This window comes from Myiozetetes cayanensis, unplaced genomic scaffold (genome assembly GCF_022539395.1).
Source record: "Myiozetetes cayanensis isolate MyiCay16 unplaced genomic scaffold, myiCay2020 scf27, whole genome shotgun sequence".
NCBI classification, from domain to species: domain Eukaryota; kingdom Metazoa; phylum Chordata; class Aves; order Passeriformes; family Tyrannidae; genus Myiozetetes; species Myiozetetes cayanensis.
The window spans coordinates 2,715,315-2,741,195 of record NW_026087488.1 but is presented as its reverse complement, the minus strand read 5'-3'; the positions used below and the strand labels follow the sequence as shown (position 1 = coordinate 2,741,195).

At 48.7% G+C, this 25,881-nt stretch overlaps 2 protein-coding genes across 9 annotated transcripts in view; one reads left to right on the top strand and one right to left on the bottom strand.

Annotated features, from left to right (window-relative positions):
* VMP1 (vacuole membrane protein 1) overlaps nt 1-10,836 on the top strand; it is a 54,398-nt gene extending 43,562 nt beyond the window's left edge. For all 3 annotated transcript variants that reach the window (XM_050321559.1, XM_050321558.1, XM_050321557.1), the window contains 3 exons: nt 940-1,001; nt 8,690-8,792; nt 10,034-10,836. In XM_050321559.1, the coding sequence (XP_050177516.1) occupies nt 940-1,001; nt 8,690-8,792; nt 10,034-10,177 (309 nt within the window). In that variant the 3' untranslated portion in view covers nt 10,178-10,836. The remainder of the gene's footprint in view (nt 1-939; nt 1,002-8,689; nt 8,793-10,033) is intronic.
* Nucleotides 995-25,795, bottom strand: TUBD1 (tubulin delta 1). 6 transcript variants are annotated; one of them, XR_007629729.1, is made up of 12 exons: nt 24,858-25,034; nt 24,031-24,218; nt 23,350-23,497; nt 22,579-22,795; nt 21,796-22,027; nt 20,915-21,079; nt 20,142-20,282; nt 19,804-19,987; nt 15,133-18,293; nt 9,336-9,616; nt 6,806-6,908; nt 995-2,516 (listed from the first exon to the last, which is right to left on the bottom strand). XR_007629729.1 is itself a non-coding variant. In XM_050321554.1 (10 exons), exons 3-10 carry the CDS (start codon nt 24,203-24,205, stop codon nt 19,149-19,151), a joined length of 1,365 nt encoding a protein of 454 aa, XP_050177511.1. In that variant the 5' UTR covers nt 24,206-24,218; nt 24,858-24,946; nt 25,776-25,795; the 3' UTR covers nt 18,939-19,148. The 6 variants fall into 6 exon arrangements, 3 of the variants coding, with proteins under 3 accessions (XP_050177512.1, XP_050177511.1, XP_050177513.1); XR_007629730.1 differs by having other exon boundaries at nt 18,113-18,293; XR_007629728.1 differs by lacking the exons at nt 995-2,516; nt 6,806-6,908; nt 9,336-9,616 and having other exon boundaries at nt 10,934-15,264; nt 18,113-18,293.
* Between the last annotated feature and the right edge of the window lie 86 nt (nt 25,796-25,881).

Sequence of the window (25,881 nt, the reverse complement as noted above, 5' to 3'; positions counted from 1 at the left end):
TTCCAGCCTGGGGAGGGCAGCTCTGCTTAGATCAGCCTTGAGTTGGCCTGAGGAGGCTGTGGGAACTCTGTGTACCCTCATCCCCTCCCAGCCTGCTCCCCCTGATGTCACACAGGACACAAAGGCTGCTCCATCCACATTTCAGCTGCTTTCAGAGGAGAGGGGAGTGCTGAAATCACAGCCACTGGGATCCCCTGCAAAACAAGCTGTGTCACAGGAGCTTCTAACTGCAATTCCTGTTCCCAGCAGGCCCTTGCATCCCAGTGACAATCCCACAGGTGCCCAAAGGCTCTTTGTTCCTCACTGGGTGATCCCACAGGTGCCCAAAGGCTCTTTGTTCCTCACTGGGTGATCCCACAGGTGCCCAAAGGCTCTTTGTTCCTCACTGGGTGATCCCACAGGTGCCCAAAGGCTCTTTGTTCCTCACTGGGTGATCCCACAGGTGCCCAAAGGCTCTTTGTTCCTCACTGGGTGATCCCACAGGTGCCCAAAGGCTCTTTGTTCCTCACTGGGTGTTTTTTGCCGTGTTCTGTCTGAGCCTCGGGAACTTGGGCACTGAAATGTGTTCTTTTTCACTCCTGTGATCCTCAAGTCCCTGTGTTTGTGTAAGGGGATGGGAATTTCGCTGCCCAGCCGTGGCTGCTTTTCCATGAAAACTCTGTTGATGGAGCAAAGTGACCCTGAGCTTCTGGGAAGGGGTCTGGGGAGGACAGGTCAGGGATGGTCAGGAACAGGCTACAAAAACATTGCAGGGAACGAAATCCAGGAGCAAACAGGGGGAGAAAGGGACCAGCTTTTGGAGGGGAATCCTGCAAAGGGAAGGTTGTGAGAGAGGAGGAGAGGAGGGAGAGCCGTGGGGCGGGGGAAGGAGCAGGAGGCACCGGCCGTGCCTCCCTTCTGGTCCTGCTCCTTCTCCAACCGGGCCCTTCCTTCCCACAGAAACTCTTCGTGATCATCACCTTCAGCAAACACATCGTGGAGCAGATGGTGGCCCTCATTGGGTGAGTAATTAACACCTGCCCTCGTTAGTGGAAAGCACTGCAGGGCTCAGAGCAGCAGGGATGGAGGGTGGGCTTTGTTCCCAAGCCAGGCTTTGGCCACCACGGATTTTAGGCCTCCCCTCCGAGTCCTCCCAGGGCAGGAGCTGCAGGAGCAGCAGGAACAGCAGGAACAGCAGGAACCTTCCCCCAAAACTCCTCAGGGAGCCATTCCTGCACTTTTATAGCTGCAGGGGGGCTGCTGTTCAGGGATTTGTTTCAGAGTTGCAGCGAGATCCTGTGGCCAAAAGTGAGAACACTCATAGAAAATTGTATTATCTATAATTAAATTTACAACTTACACAAATACATTGTTTTATATATTACAATATATTATAGATATGTCTTTCATATATTATATTTATGGAGAAAATCACAAAACTCTGTGGTTCTGTATTAAAACCTTGGGGGTTTATGCAGTGTTGCAAGATAAGAGCAAGCATCCTCCAGACGGTTACACATTAGACATTTACAGTATTAAATCTCTCATAAAACCTCAGAGTGAGAAATTGGGTGTGTAGAGTTTCATCTCCATTCTGGTAAATTTGGGAGAAAAGGCAGATTTCATGGATAAACTGTTGTGATTTTGAGAAAAGTTTGGGAGGGTTTTATTGTGCTTTGTGGGTTTTTTTTATAAACTAGAATTAATCCAATCTCATATGAATCAATTAGAAAATTAAATCCCAAGGTGTTTCTGCTTTCCCAAGGTTTGTTCAGTGGGACAGGTTGACACTTTGCTGCCCAAACTGCAATAACCATTTCACATAAAACCCCCAAATCCTCACTCCTCCAGAATGGTTTCAGAGCAGGAATGCCTGGAAATAATTCCTTTTAAAGCCCCAAACTGGACAAAGGAGAAGGAGTGTCAGAAGAAACTTGTAGGGCATTTCATTAATCCTGGCTTTATTTATTCCTGGTCTTCTGATCTGTTTTGTACCAAACTTCAACATTAATTTGTGGCTCTGAACGTTATTTAAAACAAAAGAGAGAGAAGGAGAAAGAGAAACGTGGCAACTCTGAACCATCAGGAGTTTCTCTCAGTATCCCTCACACCAGCTCAGGTATTTCCAAGGATTTCCTCTCCTGAGGATCCTGGAGCCAAAAACTGCTCGGGTTTTTTTTTCCTACTTCATCTGTCTTGGAGATAACTTTGCATTGAATTACCCCGAGTGCAGTCACGGGAGCTCTGCTGGAGTTGGGGTTTACTGGAGGGTTGATGTCAGAGTTCAGAAATGTTCCTGGGAGACAGTGAGATTTTTGGAATGTCCCGCTATCCCTGACTTTTTCCCAAGCTGTCTGCTGGCATTACCTCATCAATCTGTGTTAGAGGGAGCAGCAAACATGTTAAACAATACCTTGCATCAAAAGCCCTGTTATTAAATTAAAATGCAGTCCCATTTGGTGGGCAGTAACTTCATTTTAATCTTCCTTTGTCTGGGACGGCGCTCTTGCCCAGTGGGAAATACCTGAGCACAGCACCTGAAAAAATGTTCAAATCTATGAATATCCAGGAGAGAAAAACCTAGACAGAAGGTTAAGTTGTGAGATAAAGTCTGGGGAGATTTGATTTTTTAAGGCAGGGAGAATTTCTTGCGAATTCTGTGATTTTTTTGGGTCCAAAAGCAGGAATTATTCCCGTGCAGCTCAGGAGCTGTTAGTGGTGTCACTGGTTTCGTGTCACTGAGGGTGATGTGACTGCACAGTTTTGTCTGCAAACAGCTCATAAAACACTCCCTGTTGTAACCAAACAAAGAAAGGCCAACGTGGCAGGAAATGCAGAAGCTGCTCATGGAGAATTGGGAATTTCCAAGGATTTTTGGTGGTCTCTGGAGCACAAAAAACACTCCCAAGGTGGGAGGTGGCCACAAAGGTGGCTGGGAGGAACGAGGAGCCCCGGGTGGGTTTGGGAGCTGGGGAGAGGCTGAAACCGGAGCTGGGCAGGGTTGAGAGGTGCTGGGAACTCCCTGGGCTGGGAATTCCCAACCTGTTCTACCAGTCCTGCCCCTGCTGGGATCGTGTCCTGTCCCTGCTCTGTCCCTGCTCTGTCCCTCATCTCCTGAGCTTTGTGTCCTGCCCCTTGAGGAGCAGCTGAACTGCCTGCTCTGACACCCCTTGTAGGGCTCTTGTAGCTGCTTCTGGCCCCTTGCAAATATTGAATTATTGTGGGGTTTATTTTGCCTCCTGAATCTTTGCTTTTAGTGGGTTTTTTTTTCACCTAGAGCTGCAGGGCTGGCTGTGAAGTCACACTGAGCGAAGGGCTTTGAGGCACGAGGATGATGTTTTCCTGGAAGTGGCAGTTTTAAATGGGGATTAAGAATTCCCAGAAAACTGCTGAAGAAATCCACAAAGCTCTTGCCATCCCTTCTGGTGAAATGTTCAGAAAGAACCCAGTTTTGGTTCAATTCAGCCTGCCCAGCTTGTGTTTTGTGAGCTTCACAACTCCCAACAGGCAACCTAAAACCTTCTTAAAAATTCACAATTCACTAAAAAAATCCTGCTTTATTGCACGTGGCCTTCACCTCCAAAGCACCTGAAATCAGTGGCCACATCCCTGTGGGAGGAAATCCCCCCTTTTCCCTGTGGTAAATCAGAATCCCAGGATGGTTTGGGCTGGAAGGGACCTTAAAAATCATCTTGTTCCAACCTTTCCACCGACAGGGACACCTCCCACTATCCCAGCTTGCTCCAAGCCCTGTCCATCCTGCCCTTGGACACCTCTAGGGATGGAATAATTAGTCAACAGAGTAAATTGAAGTTTAGGTGCAGTGAATGCATCTAAAAACTTTGCCACTTGCGTGGATTTTTGACCCAGGAGTGAGACCCTGCAAAGTGAAACTTGGCAAGAACCACCCGTGAGGGGTCCCTGTGCCGGTGGGGTTTGTGGAACACATTTCCCAGCCCTGCAGCCCCCTGGGAACGATGCCCCTCTGGGAGAACAGCAGGTTTTTGGGCACTGGAGCTGCTGCCTGGACAGACCAGTTTCCTGCTGTTTATTGGGCCATAAATCTTGGTCTGCAGCTCAATCCCCCTCAGTGCTGCTGAAGGAGCCTGATGTTCCTTCCCCCAAAACAGCACATCACAGGCCCTGAAGGAACTGGGAAGTTTGGTTTTAAGGATTGGCAGGGTTTTTTTGGTCAAAAAGCATTTACAGTCTGGGTTTAGGTTATTTCTTCAGAGCACAAGTTCTGCACCAGGAATCTTGTCCTGGGGTGGGAAGAGCCCTGGGTTTGATTCCCTGGTTTTTGGGAGCCAACCCCACCTTCTGAGAGCTGGACCTTTGTTCTGCCACAGCCCAGACCCTGCTGAGCTGCTTTAAGGGGCATTTTGAGAGACAGTTTCCAATCAGTCCTGTAATTAAAACCTGTGCAGCAGAACTCTAAAATAACCTGCAAGGTGAGCAGCTTTGGGGCTGAGAACCTGCCAGTGGATCCCACAGAATCACAGAAATTTATTTGCAGAAGGCTCGAAGGGTTTCACTCTCAACAAGCCAAGTTCTTTCCCCCTAAATTAGCACCAAAAAAAATTAGTACCTGGAGCTGCAGGATGGGTTTTTCTGAGAAATGGGAGTTAATAACAGGCTGGTTTAATGACGTTGGATGTAACTGTTGGGAGGTGAGAGCCTTTGCCCCTCTGGGCTGGCTGTCAATAGTGTGTGATTTAAAGCAATTATTTTAAAGCTTGGAGGTGCAGGGAGGGAAAAGCCCAGCCCAGAATGTCCCTCCTGCCTCTGGCACATCCTTGTTGGAGCAGGGATGACCCCTGTTTGCTGCAGGTCCTTGTTGGAGCAGGGATGACCCCTGTTTGCTGCAGGCTCTGTGTCCCAAACCCTCCCGGCTGTTACTGCCAGGAGAAAAGAAACTTGGATACTCAGGCAGGGCTTCCCTGGCTCCAAACCCCCGCGTTCCGTGCCTGGGGCTGTGGATTCCCGTTGTTCCCGGGCTCGGGATCGCTGAAAGCCCCATTTACATTTCCCATTTTCCCCGGAGTAACCGGAGTTCGGCTCGCGGTTAATCGGCTGCTTCATCAGCACTCGCCGTTCGAGCCTCTCGTCACTGAGCAGCTCTAATTAACATTAAAACCCCGATATGCCCGATAATGCCCCCAAAATGGGAACTTCACAGTGCCAGCTTTATTTTTTTCCTAAAACACTCGTGAATTCTGGTATTTCTCTCCAAGCACAGGGTGAGAGATTTCAGGAACTCGAGAGCAGCCTCTGCTCCTGAAGATCCTGTCAGGTGAAAATGATGCCTTTCAGAAGTGCAGAAATCATGATTAAGTGGTATTAAAAATAAGTATTTTTAGTATTAGTAAAAATGCATTGACTGGAATACCAAATAAATCCCTACTATTTCTTAAGCACAGGGAAAACACAATTTTTCTCCTCTGGGTTTGGTGCCTTGGAGAAAACTCCTCCCTGGGGTTCCAAAGGTTCTCTTAAAAGGATTTAAATTCCCCCAAAAACCCTTTCCTCCCACTTACAGTGGCAGTCACTCCTGGAAAAGCAGATTTATAAATTGTCCAGTGTATTTTAAACAGGGTTTTGGTGGAAGTGGAAAGGAAATTTTAGGAGTCAGAACCTGCAGGTCTTTGGTGTAATTTTAAAACTAATCCTGAAGCAGCTTGGCTGGATCTCTGTAATGTGGAGCTTTGAACAGATGGGAAGTTTGGGGTTAATTATTGGAAAAAAAACAGCTTTAGGATTTTTTATTTTTAATTTTTTAATTTGGATAGAAATGGTAGCTTTGAGTTAAAGACAGTCAATCTGCATCTGTTTAATCACAAAGCACAGGTACCAGTCCTGGCTCCAAGGGGGTATCTCAGTGAGGCAGAATTCTCAGTGATGTTTAGATTTTAGTGTTGGAATTCAGGTCGTGATTTTCATGAATTTTGGCTGCACCAAAGGCTGGGGCATTTTTTTGGAGGTTTGTTTTCTGCTGTAGCTCCTTGTGAAATGTTCAGTTTTAGCAGAGAATCAGAAGGAATGAAACCAAAAACAGAATGTTAAGAGTTCCTAAAACTTCTTCTCAGTTTGTAATTAAATTAAATAAAATTGTATTTATTAAATTTTATTAATAATGTTTAAATTTTAAATTTTATTATTAATTTTAACATTATTAATTTTATAAATAAATATATTTATTTATTAAATAAACTTTTATTTAATTAAATTAACTAAAACTGAGCTCTAAGACTTTGAGATCTAAGTTATGTCTGCAATTTGATGTCAGGTGACATATCTGGGGGTTAAATGGTTTAATTTTGCCAGAGGAGCCCAAGTGACCAACACTGTCCTGCTGAAATGGGATTTCAAGGATTTCATTCCCAGCACTGCAGATTCATGACTTTCTAGATGTTCCTCAGCTTCATTTTTGCTCCTTATTTAAAAAATTATGCCCTTTTTTTTTCCCCCCAGTATTAAAATCTCTCCAAAAACTGCAGGATTTCAGGATCAGAGATCCTCACATTCAGATCTTTAAAAATAGCTGTAATGAAGTTTAATTAATTAAAGTTAATTTAAATAATTTAAGTTGTAGTCACCAGAAAAGGGGGGAAGAAAGGTGAATTTTTTTTAGTGAGGAAAAATGTTGAAGTTGGATGTCGCAGCCTCTCCGAGCTCGGGGTTCGTGGCTTTGTTCCGTGTTCGGTGCCGGGTTGGGACTGACTCGTTGGCTTTGGGAGTCATTTGAACACTCTCCTGTTAATCATTCACCCTCCCCGTTGCAATGTCCCTCCTTTCACCAGCACGGAGGTTAAAATTAAACTCTTACCTTGCAGTGGCTGCTCTGAGGGAGGCAGGGAAGGCTCCGGAGTTCCAGGCACGGCTTTTCCCGGGAAGGGGCCGGGGCCGAGTCCTGCGGATCCTTTGGGTTCCTGTAAAACACTGGGCTCTCGGGGCTTGATTTTTCCCCTAAAATTTCCCCAGCCCGGGCCCAGAATTTCCTCCCCCCCCCCCATTCCCCTCCCGGGGTGAATCATGAGGGAAATGGTCAATCCTTTCTGGTAAATGCGCTCCCAACAGGCGTTTGCCCCCCCGGCCATGAAGGAAACCCATTGAGAGGAGCAGAATGAGGCACTGTGTTTGGCACTCTGAAAGTCCTAAAATTAGAAAGTCTTCTCTTTTTTTTGTTCTTTTTTTTTTTTCTTTCTTTCCTGGAAAAGGGAATATGGTGTCAAATGAGGAGGAAAATAATTGGAGAGACGCAGGGAGATAAATGGTCACTTGTGGAACTGGTTGTTGGATGTGTCTTGGTGTGTGAAGTTGTTTTGCTAAACCCTCCCCGTGGTGTAAAGAATCAGAAGTGAAGCATTGAAAATTTAGGGGGGTTTTCAGTGTGGGAGATCATATTGATCTCTTTAAATATAAAACCTCTCCATTCTCTCTGAAATTCAAGTGGTGTTTGTCAGGACCGGGAGTTGTGGTGGATGTTTGAGGATCCAGCCTTGGGAGCCTTTGGGTTGTGTGTTGTGTGTTCACACAGGCCGTGCTGGTGCTGGGGACAGTTTATTCTGGGTAATATTTGACTTGTGGGGTTTAATATTTTGAGGTTTTTGGGGTGAGGTTGAAGAGTTGTGCCCATTATTGAAGGGTTTTGGAGATCCAAAAATCACGGGGTGGGTGGATTTCAGGAACAGCTGCCTGGGTGGGTTTGGTGGGAGCCTGGACAGGGGAGTTTGAGAGGAGGCTGCCCAACTTCTGGGGTTGAGTAGTTGAGTTTTGGGCTTTGCTTTAAGGGGTTGTGCCCATTATTGAAGGGTTTGGATCTCGTGTTCAATCACGGGGGGGTGGATTTCAGGAACAGCTGCCTGGCTGGGTTCGGTGGGAGCCTGGACAGGGGGATTTGGGGAGCTCAGAGGCTGCCCCGGCGGTCCCACCTTCACCCTCTGAGCTGGGAGAGGCTCCCGGCCCCCAAAGGTGAGGGTGGCAGCAGGGCCGAGGTGCTGGCAGGGTCCCCCCCAGCCCGCCCCGTGCCCCCCGCGCTGGCACAGCCCGGGCAGGGGCCGAGCTCCTCTTTGTTCCTTTGTTAATCCCTGCCCGGGGGAGGCGCCGCAGGATTTGCTCACGCGTTCCTTTTGGGAAGGGATGACGCACAGATTGTCCTAATAAGGACTTGGTTGGAGAAAGGGGCCGTCTCCTCGCGGGAGAAGGGGCAAGTCATAGGGCGAGCAGTTTCTTTTTTAACCGGGGGATGACACAAGCACAAGTCATTTCCTTATTAATCGGTTCAAACCAGTTCTTACAGGAACTGCTGGTGATAAATGTGGGACTTCTCCGAAGTCATTCATTTGCCTCGCAGCGCTGCCCCCGGTGCTCAGCTCCTTGTGCTGCCTCCAGGACCTGCTGCAGCTCCCAGCTCTGCCTCCCTGCCCCGGGCTCTGCTGCCCGCACAGATTTGTCCTTTTTTTTTTTTTTTTTTTTTTTTTGAGCACTTTTTGCCGATCAAAAGATGAATTTTGCTTTATTTCGTGGCTTTCTGTTTGCTCGAGTAGCTTCGAGTTCCCTCCTGAGCTGTGGCTCAGCCTGAGCTTTGCTCTGATTAGGTAAAGTGGTAAGTTTAAAAAAAAAAAAAAAGCCAATGTGGTTTTTGTTTTGTTTTGTTTTTGTTTTTTTCCCCCCTATTTTGTCTCGCTGTCTGGGATGAACTGTCCATCAGTGCTATTCCAAGTATAGGTCCTTCTCTTCAGAAGCCATTTCAAGAATATCTGGAAGCTCAGAGGATAAAACTTCACCACAAGTCGGACGGGGCAGTTCCACAGGTAAGACCCTCCTGCCCTTCTCGGGCTCTTCCCTTGCCTGTCTGACCCAGATCTGCCCTGACCCGGGCAAGAGATAAAAAATCTCACTCCAAAACCGACCTGGGAATTCAAAATTCCCCTGTAATTGTACGAAACCGGATGGTAAAAATTCCTGGGTAATTGCGTGAAACTGGGTTTTAAAAAACTTACCCCCTTTGAAACTTCAAATTGTGCAAAATTGGATTTAAATCCTTTAGAGAATTAGGGAAAAAAAAAAAGCAAGAGCAGTGGCACGTTTTGCCTCTGTGCATTAGCTGCCTGCTTGGAAGGTTGGATTTAAGGAGGCAAAAGTTGGGATTTCCATGTGAAAGGGTGACAAAGTGTGTGCAGCACCGATGCTTCAGGAGCCAGGGGGCTCTGAGGCTTCGTGGTAAGAGGGATAAAATCCCCGAGCCTTCAGTGTTTGGAAGGGAAAGTAAGGTGTTTAGAGCAGGTACAAGAGGCAGAAATTTCCTTTCAAACAAACAAACAAACATTTAAAAAATTTATTTTAAAAAAACTTACCCTGAATTTGCGACCGAGCAGAGCGATTGGACGTGGAATTCCTGAGGATGCCGAGGCATTTGGGATCGAATCCGTGGCTCGGGATTCCCGGGCAGTGTTCGTGGCTGCTGTAAATGCCCCTCTGGCCATTTCTCACCCCAGAACTGCCCCGGGGGGCCCGGGCTGGAGGGCAGGGAGGGCTCCTCTCCTGCAGGGCGCTGCTGCCCTCCTTTGACAGCAGCACCAGGGAGCAGCTGCCCTGGAAAAACGCTGCGAGTGGCACCGGCACTTCCAGGGGGATCCTGAAGGGAGGATAACACGGAACGTGCAGTTTAGGGGGGAAACCCCGCACTGGTAATCAATGAGCTGGTGGTTTTCTGGGCGAGGAACGTGACAGGGGCTGCTGATTCCCAACTCTGAGAATCGTTAGCGAAGCCCAAACAATCCTGGGAATAATAAATCACTGGGGGATAATAATAAATCACCGCGGGAAGGAGCAGGGCCTGGGCATGTGCCCGGCAGTGCAGCTGGCAGAGCCTCTGCATTGTCCTTGCAGGCAGCAGATTGCAGATTTGCTGCAGGAACCCTCAGCCTGCTCTGGGTCCTGATTTGGGTTCGATTAATGACAAAATGAACGGTCCAGCTTTCCCCTCTCCTCCCCAGAGTGGAGACTCTGCTAATCTGCATCTTCCTCCTCCTCCTGTTTTGTCTCTCTCCAGGGGGAAAACTGGCTGTCCTGGATGTTTGAGAAACTGGTGATTGTCATGGTTTGTTATTTTATCTTGTCTATTATCAACTCCATGGCCCAGAGCTACGCCAAGAGGCTGCAGCAGAAGATGTACTCGGAGGAGAAAACCAAATGAGCCGAACAAAACCCCTCCGAGGGTCCTGGCAGACCCAGAAATGACACAGCTTTTCATATGGTTCAAAATCAGCATTACTCAAAACGGGGGAAAACTTTTTCACATCAGTTTTCAACTAGAACAAAGTTTTTATTTGATTTTTTCTTTTTTTTTTTTTTTTTGAAAGTAATTTGGATATTAGAGCAAAGGTTCCATTGACGAGCTTGTAAATGTTAAGGTAAGGTGTAAATGCTTCACGAGTCTGGGGGGTGTTGTCCAGGATGGACAAGGGGGTGTTCAGTGGGGTTTAACACAAATGTTGTCCGTCCAAATTACTTCCAAAATGGGTGATTTAATGCTCTCCATCTCCTGGGTTAACTCACACCGACCTGAGGGTGACTCCTCCTTTCGAAGGGTGGCTGTTTTGCTTTTCCCATGACTTTCCAGCCCATCCCAGTGTAAATACAGACTGGATACAAACTGTTGCATGTCCCTGCTGGTTAAGGCTGTGCCGGCTGAATTCCCAGTGTCCCATCCAGTGCACGTTGGAAAAGCCCCCCTGTCCCAGTGATGTTATCAGAGGTGATTGCTGTCGAACGCCCACGCCGACATTTTTTATTCTGTATATTTAGAATGAAGTTAAGATCAAACTTTATATAAAGTCATCTTTGATCATTCCAGATTTTCTTGTGTCAGTCTTTTTGAGCTGTTTCTTTCCCTCTCCTCTTTTGGATGCTCAGTTTCCTTTCTGAAGCCTCAACCCCCCGAGCTGCTGCACGTTCACTCACCCTTCCTGCACTGATGGTGCTGACACCTTTGGGCTTTTTTTTCCCTTGTTGTTCTTTTTTTATTTTTCTTTTTTTCTTAAGAGCTTCTTACTCAGCAAAGGCAGCAGGAAGGACATCCCTAGCTCGAAGCACAGTTCAAACAGGCAGGTTGAACAGTATTTATTCTGCTCAGGTGTTGGCCCCTGAGCCCAGAACTGTGGGCAGTGGGGAAGAGGAGAGGGGGAAGATTTAATATTCCATCTGAAAATAGATTTGATGTCCAGAACAGAACTTTAGAGAACCTTAACCTTCTGCTCTTTAAGTCAGATATCTTCTAAACCTTGTTCTGAACCAGTGTGTGTGTCAGCTCTAATGGACTAACATTGAAATGGCTCCTTTCCCTCCTGGGCACTTCCACCTGTAAATGTTTGTCAGCTGTTGGTTTGGTTCCTGTCCTGGGGGTAAGTAAAGCCGAGTTTGCTCTCAGTGAGTGTTGCAGGAGGTACCCAGAGCAGGTCAGCCCCTGCCTGCTGGGGCAGCTTTGGGGTGAGCTGGGCTGTGTTTTTGGGGGCTGCCGTGGTGCTCCAGCGTGTCCATCCCCACCATCCTGTCGGATAGCTTATCAGACTGATGTTGACTGTTGGATCTCATGGCAACAACAGTCGGTAGGCTGTCTGACATTTTGGTATCTCTCATCTGAGCGTCCCCTCATCCATCTGCAGCTGTCCCATTGAGCATCAGCACGGCCCTGTGTTTGCTTTCGCTCCGAGGAGCCACCGGTTCTGCATCCCCACATCCTCCAGTGTGTCCCCCCTGCTGTGTGGGAGGTTTGGAGTGGCTGAAGTTGTGTCTGCAGCCAGCCCTGCCCTGGGGGGTGGGCAGGCTGTGCAGATGGGCTGCTCTGGCACAGCTCTGAGCAGAGGGAATTTAAAGACCTAAAGCTCTGGGGTGAGGTGGTCAAAGGCACCAAGACCATTCGTGTCCCCGCTGATTTTTAAAGGGGAACACCTTTGCTTAAATTTTCCACTTTTTTTTTTTCTTTTTTCACTTTTTGGCCTTAATAAGGCCTTTGAAAATAAATCACAAAGGTCTTCTAACATAATGCAAGTTCCAAAAATCACAGCTGTGCTTGGCACCTCACTTTTGTCAATCTGTGGAAGCTTCAGGGTTGCACTTGGAGGAGATCTCAGCCCAGAGCTGTGTTCTGTTCCCCCAGGACACTGGAGCAGTGACAGCCCTGGCTGCTCCCCCCAAGTCCTGGTGGCAGCTTTTTTGTCCTCAGATTCCCCTGAGGGACACGGGTATTTATTTATTCACCTCTCTCAGTTCTGGTGGTGTCAACTAACAGAGAAAAAAACCCTCCTGCCAGAGCCTGAGCCAAAAAAAAATGCTCCTTTAGAGGTCTCCTTAAAATTCTGCCTCTTGCCTGCTGGAAAACCCCTGGGAAAAGGGAGCTTTCTCCCACTTTTAGTGCAGTCTGTTTACATCCACGTGGTGTGAAATATCTCTGTGTCTGTTGTTCCTCAGCTTGTGTTCCATGTGTCCATTCCAATAAGCTCTGCTGGTATCTTGAAGCTTTCTAACCCCATTTCAAGAAGGAACTGCTGGTTCTACCTGCTCCTACCTGGGAGATGATGATACTTGGTAAAAGGTTTAAAAAAAAAAAAAATCATAGAAATGAAAGTAACCCTACTGAGATTTTCAATGGATAGTTTTCTGTTTGCTTAAATAAACAAAGAAATGACGTTTCCCGGTGTTGATTTCAGCTGGATTGTTTCCACTCTGTGCGTTAAAGTGGGTTGGTAGCGCTTGTGACGTTGGAATGGAGAAGATCCATCTGCATTTTGTGGCTTCAGGGACCTGGAGCCTTCAACATTTCCCCTGAAATTGTGGATTTTGCTCCCTGAATCCACAGCTCCCGTTACTGCCCCTGTCCTCAGTCAGGCACTGGGAGCAGTCACCTCCTGGTGCGTGAGGGACAAAGCCAAGGAGAGCTCTTGCAGGAGGGACAGTCTGGGCACAGCTCACTATTTTTAGCTGCTGTCTCTCAGTTCAGACCCTGACTAAAAAGCATCTTGCTTTTATTTCCTGGGAGTTACTGAAAATCACACGGAGGTAACGGCAACTGAGGGGCAGTTAAACCTCAAAGATGACTTGGCTGTGATAGAGACTTTTTTTTTTTTTGTCTCATCCTCTGTGGGACGAGGCTGAATCTCTTCGTGAGAGGAGAATTGGAAGCAGCACATCAGAGCTGAGGGCAGGTAGGGCTGGAACTCCTCCTCCCCTTCATTTTCCTTGTTTTCCCTGCCTGCCCCGGGGGTTGTTCCTGCCCTGGCTGTTCCCTGGGATGGTGGGAGGTGGCAGAGCTGCCCTGCCCCACAGTGGGGGTTGTTGGTGGCAGCACAGCTCAGGTCAGGGTGGCTGTGCCAGCCGAGCCAAGAGCCCGTGGCAGGTCAAACCCTCCAGATCCAGGCTGGAAAACAGTCAGGAAAGCTCGTGCTTTCCCTGGCTCTGCAGCTCCTTCCCTCCATCCCAGTGTCCCGCTGTGTTCCTGCTCAAGCAGCTCCCTCTGGACCCCCCCAGCTGCCTGTTGTGCTAAAAGACACTTGTCATTCACAGCTGACAGGGGTTCAGTGCTGCTCCACATCCTCCCCTGCTGTGCCCTTGGCTTTCAGGGCTTGATTCATCCCGGTGTCACTGCAGGCACAAACACCGGGGATGTGTCCCTGATTATCGAGCACAAATATAAATATTAGTGAGCCAAACTGATGGCAGGTGGAAAGAGAAGTGGGGGCTGGGGGTGTTCTTTGAAGCACGGGGTTAAAACATACTTTGTAATCAGCAGTTAAAAAGGCTGGATTAATTACAGGTAAGGCAACTGAAATGGCTCTTCTGAGCTTTAAAATTCGGTTTAAAAACTGGGTGGGAGGGAGGGAATCCTGCTGGGCTGTGGGCCCTGGGGGGAGCTGGGCAGGTGAGGGATCAGTGCTGGAGCCTCCTGGGTTCCTGTAACCTCAGGAAACAGGGAGTGAAGCAATTCCTTCCCATGGAACACCCAATGATGCCCTCAGAGACCGAGGGTAAATATTTGCCTGTGCTCCAGCAAACTCATTTTTAGAGGGATTACAGCGAGAAACCCTTTGAGCCTGCTGTGATTTCCCTAATTCAGGTGTCTAACTGAGGGCACAAAAGGCTGGCATTTCTTTCTATCCCCATTTCACCTGCTTACTGATGCATCCACTGCTCTCAGGAGGGGCAGCCAAACAATGCCCTGGCAGGGCTGTGGAGGGAGAGGCTGAACAGCCCGGGGCACTTGGCAGCAGAGGAAGGAGCTCAAAGGCAGAAACTTTCTGGTGTTATGTCACCTCCCAGGTACAGGCAAACAGCAAGAGCCCAGCAGTGTGTCAGGAATTCAGAGAAAAACGGTATTTTGGTTAAAAAAAAAATCTCACTGTTGCCCTGTGCTGGATTTCAAGGGAAGGGGATGTTGAGGTGGTTCAGCTCATTCACTGCTGCTGGTGTAAAACAAAGGTGCAAAGTGGAAGGGCCAAGCTCGGGGTTAGTCTGCTTTAGCATGTGCTGAGGGGGGGTTGTTATTATTATTATTATTATTATTATTATTATTATTATTATTATTATCATCCATGGAGTGCTTCAAAGAGCACTGGCTCCACGAGCACCAAATCACAGGGCACCTTTTCTGGAGCTCACTGAGGGTGTGTGCAGATCCCCCGTGGCTCAGGGGAGTTCCTCCCCATTCCCTGGCCCCGTGGTTTTCCAGGGAGCCTGGCTGAGCTGCCCTGGCCCTGGCCCTAAGGAAGCTGGTGCTGTTTCCTGCTGGAGATGGGAGCTGCCACTCGGGGCATTGTTCCACGGGCACTCTGGGGAGGGCCCGGCCAGGGCAGGGCTCCCTGTGCTCCACCCTCGGGATTTACAGCACAATCCACCGGGTCAGGAGGGTGTCACCTCCTCCCTCACTCAGGGACTGGCTGATCTGGGGCATTTCCCAGCTCCAAAGCCTTTCCATGGGAAGGTGTCAGCTCTGCCTGGCCCCACCTGTAAGGAATTCCCTGGAGATGCCACGCACTTCCCAAAGCTTGTCCTGCCCACGTGAGGTGACCTCGTGGTGCCTCTGTTCTCCTTCCACTCTCAGGAAATAACCTGGCACTTCTCTTGCAGAAGCTGCTGCTGGTTCAAACACACAAATACCTTGTTCAAGGCTCACACTTCGGTGCAGAAATGGAATTTTGAGGGACTGTGGCTTTCCTGACACTGCCCTTTCCATCTGGTGACTGAAAAAGCAGGTTTGTGTGCTCAGCATTTTCCTGTCCCCAAAAGAAACTGGAGAGAAAACACACATTTAGATTTACAGCATTGTGCAAACGCTGCCATTTCCACACAACCTCCCTGGGCTGCCCTCCGTGCCTCCTGCTGCAGCTGTTTGCTGGGGAGCTGGAATATTTGGGATATTTTCACAACAGCAGATTCCATCTCTCAGATCCCTGCACTTGTGGGTCTGCCCTCAGCCTGGCTGAGCTCCTGGGACACCCAGTCTCGAGCACCCCTGGGTGCTGTGCCAGGGCCTGGGTGGGGAGCAGCCAGGGAGGCACTTTTGGGATGGTGTTCAGTGGGGCTCAGGCTGGTGGATGCCAAAGAAACGCTCCAGGCAGGATCTCTGCTGGGTTTAGTGCTGATGCCTCCCTTCATTTCTCCCCAGCCCTGTTTTAATCACTCGTGCCCTGTTTTAATCACCACGTGGCAAACCCACTGGGCAGGAACTGAACCCCTAGGGCTGCCCAGGAGGAGGCAGGTGCTGCTGACAGGGGTGAAATAACCCCTGTCCTTTGGCAAGAGATCCCAGCTGTGACAGATCCTCCCAATCCCGAGAACAAGGAAGGGGTTAAGCGTTGTTTGGAAGGGCCTGAGAGCCCTTGGCTAAAACTGTCCCTGATGTCTCCTCCCCTGGTCCTTCCTGGAGCTCTCTCTGCCCTTGGTCCAGGGATTTTTGGACAAGTCCAGGCCTGCTGAGTGAAGTTTTGTTCAGCTGGAGGACCCCAAGGACGAGCTCTCCTTTGCCAGCACCCCCCAGGTTTGGATCTGCTTTTATATCAGAATACTCTGGCTCTGGGGAGAAGCCTGAGTAGATCTTTGTAGAGGAAAATAAGGTGAAACCCTGAGTGAGGGGCTGGCAGGGAGGGGACTGGAAGCTTTCCTCTTGGGAGAAACATCCAATTGGATATTAATCTGCTGGTTGCAATTCCTGCCTTTAACAGTCCTGCTACTCTTACATTTAAAACAGGGATTTTGGCCCCCTGGTTTTGGTGGGTTTCTATTTTATGGTGCAAGTGGAGCGTGGGCAGAGCTGGGGAGGAAGCAGAGGTAGGAGCAGGAAGCTGGAATTCGCTGCTGGGGTGTTTGAAGCTGTGTCTGGGCTGCCCTTGGAAGCAGGGGAGGAAAGGCAGCAGCTCAGTTCCTTTTGGAAGCTTTTTGTGCTAAATTGGAGCCATGAATCACTTCCCTGATGACTCCTGGGCAGCTCCTGAAGTGTGTCCAGCAAAACTCACCCTTCTTCATCTGACACTGCTTCCTTTTGGATGTTTAGTCTCTCACTTCATAGTATTTATCCAGACTAAATTTCTTAGCAAATGCAGGAGGAAGTGAATTATTCATCCTTTTGTACCTTAATTTTCCTCAGTAGTGTCTCAGCTGCTAATTTGAATATAACTTCCTGCTTTCATATTGATAAATTCCTGGTTGCTGTGGAAACCACAGATTTTTTTTTTTTTTCCCTTACATATTTCCCCCCAGTTCTTTCCTTCCTGTACTGGCAGTGAGTCTGACCTTAAAAGCACCAATTCTGCTTATATCCAAAGAAATCGTGCCTATAAATACATTAACTACTGTCACTTGCCACTATTTGTGTTTAAAGTATTTTAGGTCATTGCAGGGTTTCGTTTCTGGGTTGGAATTTTTTTTGGTGAGTTTGATTTGCTTGGTTGTTTTTTTATTTTGGGTTTTTTTTTTGTGGCCAAATAAAAGGTTCTCCTGTTGATGAAATGCCTTCTGCAGTTGGGAGTCCTTGAATCAACTTCCCAGTGAGCTGCACCTGTCCCTGCCAACAACAATGCTGAGGTTTGGGGCATTGTTCCAGCCTGAGGGACATCCTGGGGGGACTGAAAACCAGCAAGGTCAAGGCCACTGATTCTGTTGTTCCTGTCACTGAGCCACTGGCTCGTGCTGACCTTTGATCCACCTCATTAACTTTAATTGCTGAGGGAATAAAAGCCCTGTCCCAGGATTCATCTGATCAATAAAACAGAGAAGCACTGCTCCATCTTCCAGTGTAAGTGTAAATTATGAATATTTGATACCAGCTATTCACTTCCTGCCACTTTGACCCTCTCCACATCCTGGGGAAAAAAAAACCAAACAACAAAACAACAGAGGAATCCTGTCATAGATCAAAAACTGAAGGCTGGGCTTGGGAAAGGCTGTGAGAATCTCAGGATTGAGGTCAGCAGTGGGGAACACTCACAGGAAGGAGCCTAGAGATGCCTAAAGCAGCTCCTGTCAGCCTCTTGCAGAGCAATGCAGGGGATTAGAACAGTTCATATAACTTTTGGTTTCAACTCTTTTCTTAATTTAAAACAGTTTTGAGGAACCTGTGTTGTCAAACTTTGGCTGCTGGTTGTGATCCCTTGTTGCTGCTTTAAAAAAAACGTTGTTTCCACATGGAATGAGGAGTGTTCTCCCTGAATCCTGACTGTGACCACGTCCTTCCAGAGCAACCCTTGATAAGCAGTAATGACCCTGCTGGCCTGGCTGTGTCTGGGAGCTGCAGAACCTTCCCTCCCTCTCTCTTTCCTTGTGTTAAACAAGGAAATCTTCATTTTTGCTTTGGGCTTGGTTGTGTGTGTTGTGTTTCTTGTTGTGGCATAAATTCTGCCACATCAAACTTAAACAAAAACAAAAAAAAACCACCTCAAATAACCTGATAAATTACCTGGAAATGCCCTGAGCCATAAGTGAGCACCCAGAGGTGCACTGAGCACCTGCTGCCTTTGCTTCCTGCTCACCATGATAAATCCACGGAGATAAGAGCTTATTCCTGCAATAAAGGGGTTATTGTGCTGCTCAATCAATAACCCTTTGCCCTCTCGTTTCTCAGGGCATTAAACACCTCATTTACCTGTTCAGTGGGACAGGAGGGAGAGTGGCCATTGCTGGGGCTTGGCTGTTTTTCCAGAGGTTCCTGATCCGTCTGGGATCTGCTGGAAGCACCAGGGAGGGGTCTCCTCTGCTGCCCCTCTGTTCCTGCAGGTGCCTGTGCTGTTTTGTCTCAGCTCGTGCAATCTCTGCTCCAGTTTCTTCTGTGAAAACACCCAAATCACACAATTGGGTTGGAAGGGATAAAAACACCCCCCAAAAAAAAAAAAATCCCTTTGGACCAGAGCAGTGCCCAGCTCTGAGCTGCCACCTTTTAGTTGAAAAGCTCCCAAGGCCTGGCCTGAAATGGCACTAAAAACCTAAAAGGGGTTTCTGGTGCCTAAAAAGGGCACTAAAAAGTGCCTAAAGGGACACCTTGAAATGTGAAATTTGGCAAGGGGAAAGTGCTTGAGACTGATTTTGGTTTTTGAACTCTTATTTTTTTGGCCTGTGGGATTATTTCTATGGGAGGATAAGTTGGTGTTACAACATAATCCTTAACTCTGGACTCTTTTTATTTTATAAGCATTCAGTGTGTGCCTTCCCAAGGATTCAATCCCTTCCTCCTTCCAGGCTGCTGCAGCTTCCAGGGCACCACCTTGTGGTCGTGGCAAAATCTGTGCAAAAATTCTTGAAATTGCCTTTTGGGATTTAAAAATGTTATTAAATTTTGGCATTGCTATGTCCTATTCTATTTGAAATCTAGCAGCCACCCCCCTCCCAAATATGTTTAAATGGAAATCCATCAGAGTTTATGTTAAAGTGCTAAAAAATATGTTCAAAGATGCAGCTCCAGGACATAGCAAACGTATTGAAAAATAGGTATTTATTAGATATATTAAGTAAAAACACCTGCCCATATGAATATGTTCAGCTCAGGTTCAGCACACACTCTGCTTTCAAGACTGAAAAGCAGCTCCAGCCCAGTGATTTCCACACTTCAGGAAGCTGAGGGAAGGTTTTCCAGTGCTGGGTTCTTTCAGCAAAGCTCTATTTCTGACCGTGTAAAAGAAATCAAATCAAAGGGTGCTGTAACTGGAGATAACTTGTTCCAGGGTTGTGAAGCTGTCCAGGAAATCCTCCTCTTCAATTCCAAACTTGGTGTACTGGTGAATGTAAGCTCTGTGTGGGGAAGGAGGGGTCAGACACTGGGAATCACAGGTTGGATATTTACTGGATATTATCCAAAGCAAGATTGCTTTGCACCCAATAACCGTGCTGGGGAGGGTTTTTTTCTGTGCTCCCTTGAACTCACTTTGTAATTCCTACTGATCAGAAAGTCCTGACTTGTTTCTAATAGTTTTGATATCTGTGTATTGGTTGAGGAAACAGAACTGCAGCTGAAAATCCTGGGCTAAGTGGGAAGTGGAAGTGCTGAATGGCACGGGAGCCTTGACAAACACAGCAATCCCCTCATGCTGCTGAGCCAGGAAGTTTTTTGCAGGCCTGGGCAGCATCTCTGCACACAGGCTGGAAACTAAACCACTCTGTGGTATTTTTAGGACGGCCAAATTGGAATGCACTAAATCTGGGAGAGTTTTGGGGACTGGGAAAATAGATTGCAGCACTATGAGAGCACTGCAATATGTGGTCTCACTGCCTTACAGTGATTTCTCTCCCACTGAAGATAGTGGCAGTGGTTAGTGAAGCCTCAGCATGACTCTCCTCACTTACTTGGAAGCAAACATATTCCAAGCTTTTCCCACAAGGCTGTCCAGAGGTCTGAGCAGGAACTGGCTGTTGCTGACCAGGGAAGCAGACTTTTCATACTTGTTGAATGCCCTCGGTGTTCTCCAGGCATTCCAAGCATCCCGAGGGTTTAGCCACGATGTGTACAGGGAGGGATCTTGGAAACTCCCTGGAGCAGAGATAAGAAAGCAGTTGGACAACCTGGCTTTGGACACTAAACTGTTTCTAGAGGGAACCAAACAGGGGCCTTGGGGTTTTTTTGGGAAAGAAAGCAGAGAGATGTTAAACAAGAAGCCCCGAGGTTTGGGGCTTTTCCCCCTCACCCAAGTCCACACTGTGCACATCTTTTCCTCTCAGGATAACCAGGTTGGCAATGGAAGTGTTGAAGTGCAGTGGCCTCTTTGTGGAGTGGCTGGAGGGGCTGGAGGAGCCTGCAGGAGGTGGTCGGACTTGCCAGTCAATACCTGTGAGATTTTGGCAAAAAAAAAGAGAGAAAAGACAGTTAATGGTTTGTGAAATGTGGATTTGGACAGGCTGAAGAGGCAGGTGGGAACTGTCACTGTGCCTCAAACTGAGAGCATACTGGAGTCTGTAGCTGCTGCCCGTTAATTAAGCAGCAATGACACAATTCCCAGGGAAAAGCAGTGCTAACCCAGCAGTGTTTTCCTGGTACCTCTGTCTACCAGAGGAAATGATACCTGTTTGTATACGAAGCACTTGCCAGCCCATTCCCTGCATACCTGGGAGCTACAACTGGATTCCCCATGTAAATGATAGAGGAGAGAGCTGAGCAGGATTTTTGTGAGTAGGTGGTGTCAAAGAAAACACAGAGCTCCCTACCCAAATGAATGATGTAAATTAAGTGCACTGCCACAGACTTGGTTTTGTCTGTGAGTTCTCAGTGGTTGTCATTAACTGAGATGTCTGGAAGCAAAAGCAGGAGCAAGCTGAGGGGATGGTTCAAGGAGCAGCAGGAGGCAAACTCCTGCTGAGGGCTCTGAAGTGACCAAAGGGAGCTGCACCAAACCACCAGCTTTGTTCCACCTGTACAGATAACTGCTGGAAGAGTGAGGGGAGGGCAGGGAATGCTCTGTACCTTCCTCCATCTGGGCATTAGCAATCAGCATCTGCCTCAGATGTTTGATGAGCCCAGGCCAGCTGAAGGTGCTGTAGGGGAGGGAGCTCTCAGCAATCTGAGGGATGTTGCGGAGACCCAACATCTTGAATTCGGGGTGTGGGACCAAGGTCTCCATCAAGTCTCCTGGAAGAAGAAATCAGCTGCTCATGTTTGACCAAAAACACCTGCACAGGGGTGGCTAAAGCAGGAGGAGAGAGGGAGGAATGTGGCAAAGATTTAGCAATTTTAGACAAAGCAATGCAAGCTTGCTGTGTGAGACTGAGTTCTACACATGTTAATAGCTCTGATTTTACAGTGTCTCACTGCTCACAATCTGCAGGGCTCTGTGCAGTGCTAAAGAGATTGACAGCCAGGTGTGAAAGCTTTCATTTTAGAAGCAATATTGGGTAACTTTCTCTAGTTCCTTGAGGGTACAAAGGCCAGCCTGTTGCTCCCAGGTTGCCTGCTCACCTGTTTGCTGCCCGAGCCAAACACAAAACCTTCAGTTTGTTCCAGTTCACACAAGTTCCTGGCCCAAAGTGAAGTGTGAAACTCAGCCCATAAGCACTGTCCTGCACAAGTCTCCTCTGCAATGTAAATAGGTACCAAAGTGTCTGGAACCACTTGAAAAAGGAGAAACGGGGTTCTTCTGGTGAAAAATGAAAGCAGAAGCTGGGGGATTTATTTTTGGACTCTGCTCCAACACTGGCAGTGGACTGAACTCCTAAATTTGTCTTTTCCTTCACTTTTCCTGCCTGAAAACTTGGGATGTACCTAAACACTCGAGTAAGGAGACTGGAGAAGTGGAAGTGCCCCCTGAGCTGCCCAGAGAGAGGTGTGTGAGTGGCAGGCTCTGGTACCTAGGGGGTTCCTGCTGTAGCCTGGGCCCCCCTGGGCGCTGTGGGCGGGCTGGAACACGCTCCCCAGCTGGTGTGCAATGACCTGGTTCACGTCCCTGAAGGAGATGTGTCTGATGTTCATCAGCTGGGCGCAGATCTTGTGGATCACGTCGTTCTGGTGGACCAGGAGGGCGTCTGCTGAGCGGTACAGATGGGACAGGGTCAGAACGCTGTTGTAGTTCTGGACGATGACCTGGGAACAAACAAACAAACAAACAACAAACCCCACACAAATGAGAGTCAAACTTAACCCCTTTTTAATTCATAATCCTCTGGCTGCTGCTGTTTCCTCAGCTGAGGTTTGGAAGTGCAGAATGAGGTCAGCAGCTCAGAGCTTTTCCAGGGAAAGAGGGCAGGACCCATGAAAATCAGGTTATCCTTCTCCTTCCATACAAACATGCTGGAACAAAATCTACCTGGGAACTGATTGTACTGCTGAGATAAGATCCTAGCAGGAGATTTCTAGTGCTTGTGAAACTGCATCACTTCAGCACTTTAGCTATCCACAATTTGTTTTGGTGAAACTACACGTACCAAACATCAGCCAAACAATCCTTTAGCTGCGTTATTCAGTCCTTTGAACTTTGTAAAAGTAAAAGGTATTTATTTTTCAGCTCATTTCTGTTGTAGATATTTTGTTTCCAAGTAAGCAGCGTTTATAAACTTATAAATTCTCTATAATTATAGGTAAAATTAGTATAGATAAAATAGTAATTACAGATAAAAAAGCAGTGTGACAGTCACCTCACCGGTGCCATAGGGCCAGATGAGGTGGTTTAGGATGAAGGAGGCTGGAAAAGCATCTCTCAAGCACTGGGTCACAAAGGCTCCCAGGCCTGAGCCCGTCCCCCCAGCCATGCTCATGGTGGTGACAAATCCTCCCAGGCGGTCACACCTCTCTGCTTCCTTCTGCACCAGCTCCATTATTGATTCCTTGTGCCTGGGCCCGTGCACAGAGTACCTGTGGAGCAACAGGAAAGCAGGGAGGTGAAGCTATCCATTAGGCAGGTTTTATTATTATTTCTATGAGCTTGCACTGTCACCCATTCTATCTGCACTAAACAATCCTTGGCCATGGTGTTTATTTTGCAAAACGGCTGTTTATCAACTGTCCTTATTGTTTGCTATCCTTAAATACATTCCCTCTATCCTAAAATGTTTTCCCTGCAAGTGAGGGAGGCCCTGGCACAGGTTGCCCAGGGAAGCTGTGGCTGCTCCTGGAATCCCTGGAAGTGCCCAAGGCCAGGTTGGACGGGGCTTGGAGCAACCTGGGCTAGTGGGAGGTGTTGGGGTTGGAACTGGATGAGCTTCCAAGTCCCTTCCAACCCAAACCATTCTGGGATTCAAACATCACTTTCCTCTTGCAAAAATCAGTTCGAAAATTTCACTGCTACCTACATATTTCTACTTTAACTTACAAATAAATCCTCTTCCCTACTCAGCTGCACTCCTAGAGAGTGTCAGCAGCCCCTCATCCTCCATACTTTTTGGGAAGCCTGGAGCAGCTCTCCATACCCGTTGGCCCAGTTGTTCCCAGAGCCTTGCTTCTGGCAGAAGTGGGACTGGTGGTTGTATTTCCAGCAGCCAGACCTGGCAGCCATGGATAAGGTTTGGCTGATGACTTTGGGCTCCATGTCCACCAGCACAGCTCGGGCCACAGGCACTGGAGAGGAGGGAAAACAGATTGAAGATTAATGTGGCTCCACGTTCCTGTAAAATGGATGGATTTGGATGGGTGCCATGTCCCAGGTGATATTTCTCCCACCCACATTATCCCAGCCACTAATGGGACAGGCACAGAAAGGATCTGGCCATGCCCATATATTGTGCCAAAGACAAATCTGAACTCCAGACACCACGAGATCTGTCAGGAAAAGAAACCCCTTCACGTGTTTGACAGTGTCAAATTTGGATGCTCTGGGTCCTACTCTGTGGTGTGACCCATCTACAGCAGGAAATGCAGATGGTTTGGAAGGAAAGATTATGTTTTGTTTCCAGCTGTGCTGCTGGGAAATTGGCTTTGTCTTCTCAGCCCCTTCACTGCAGTGATTGTGCTTCCACGTCTGCAGCAGTGCAGTTGGGACAGCCCTTCCAGATTGCAGATAAAAAACCCACCTGTTTTATTCCTGTGTCCTGAAAACAGACCCTGTGTGGGGGGAAAAAAAAAAATTTTAAAAAGCCCTTTTAAAGCTGTACCTCCAGATCCCTCCTCCTCCCAGAAAAACCTCTCCTTGCAGGCATCCTGGTAGGATTGGTTCTCCTCCCTGGAGCACAGCCCGTGAGTGCCGTGGATGTCACTGCACAGGGACTGGAACACCTCGTGGCCAATCTGGTTCCCACACTGCCCCAGCTGGACAGTGACAATTGACATCCTCGATTCAAGCCTGAAAGAGAAACGATGTCCTTTAGTAACTGTGGAAAAGATGGGGTGGGGAAAACAGTTCTGAGAAGTTTCTGACCAGCTTTGCCATTTTTTGAGAGTGGTTATAGCACAACCAGTGGCTGTTTCTGGGGAAAAGCTGCCTGGCTGCCCCTCCTCCTGAATGCCAGGAGAGAGGGATGGCACTTTGCAGGGAACCAAGCTGTTTACTGCTGTTTTGCATCTGGAGGGAGCTGGGGCCAGCCACGCAGCAAGGAAATCGTTTGTTTTCTTACTTTTGCTCAGTAGGGCAGGATAGAAACAAGTGATTAGGCTGTAAAAGCACAATAAGCAAGCGCCACGTGCCCCTAGAAACGTTGAGCCTGTTCAAAATTGTAGCTGATTTCCAGTCCTGTTCTGCTCCAGGCCTGATGCCAGAGCCTGCTGAGATGACAAAAGGATTCCCTGGAGCATTCCCTTTGCTTCCAGCACACAGAGCAAAGCTTTTCACCGGTGCATTTTGACATTTTTCCCCACTCAGCATTTTACAGCAGCTCTGCTTTCTCGCTTTTCTACGCACAGAAACAAGGTCAGTTTGTTTTTTTTAAAACTCCGAGCTGCAGTTCCCCGTTCCCAGCCCAGCTGTGCCGCAGCATTCCCGTACCAGCATTCCCTGGATGCTGCCGGTGCCTGTGCCGCCTTCTGCCGGCAGGTTTGTGCTAATTTGGCTCGCGGGGCGTGATTCCAGCGCTGCTGCGAGACCGAGAATAAACAAACACGTGAATTCTCCTCCTCGGGAAAGGCTCGTGTCCCACCTGTGCGACACCGCCCGTCCCCCCCGGGTGGCCGTGCCCTCAGAGCCCCCTCAGGGCTCCCCTCAGAACCGCCGCCATGTTCGCCCCGAGCCCTCCCCGAGCCCTGCCCGGCACGGCGGACCCTCTGCCGGTGTCCCGATCCCCCAATCCCGATCCTGATCCCATCCCAGTCCCGATCCCATCCCAGTCCCGATCCTGATCCCATCCCGGTCCCGATCCCATCCCGGTCCCGATCCCATCCCAGTCCCGATCCTGATCCCATCCCGGTCCCGATCCTGATCCCATCCCGGTCCCGATCCTGATCCCATCCAGGTCCCGATCGTCCAGATCTCATCCCGGTCCCGATCCTATCCCTGTCCTGATCGCATCCCAGACCAGATCGTGATCCCGATCCTCATCCCGATCACATCCCGGTCCTAATTTTGGTCCCGACCCTGATCCTGGTCCCGACCTTGATCCCACTCCGATCCCATCCCACCCCCACTCCCCCCCTACCCCTCTCCCCTCACGCTCTCTCTCCCCCATCCCACCCCGATCCCGCTCCCTCAGCTCCTCTCTCCCCAATCCCGCTCCCTCTCCCCTCAGCTCCTCTCTCCCCAATCCCACTCCCTCTCCCCTCAACTCCTCTCTCCCCAATCCCATCCCCTCTCCCCTCACCTCCTCTCTCCCCTATCCCATCCCCTCTCCCCTCATCGCTCCTCTCTCCCCTATCCCATCCCCTCTCCCCTCACCTCCTCTCTCCCCAATCCCATCCCCTCTCCCCTCACCTCCTCTCTCCCCTCACCCTGTTGGCGGTCTCTCCGAAGCTCCGTTCTGCGCACGCGCAGCGCTGTGTCCTGGCAGCCGCTCTCCCCCGCGGCCTCCCCCTGCTCA

Bases quoted from the DNA above. Each gene is read 5' to 3' on its own strand.
- TUBD1 (XM_050321554.1), bottom strand. From the start codon at position 24,205: ATGTCAATTGTCACTGTCCAGCTGGGGCAGTGTGGGAACCAGATTGGC. The intron at 23,498-24,030 runs GTACAGCTTTAA...CCTCCTCTCCAG, and splicing joins GGAGGAGGAGGGATCTGGAG to TGCCTGTGGCCCGAGCTGTG. The intron at 20,283-20,914 runs GTACAGAGCATT...AAAATCTCACAG, and splicing joins TAATGCCCAGATGGAGGAAG to GTATTGACTGGCAAGTCCGA.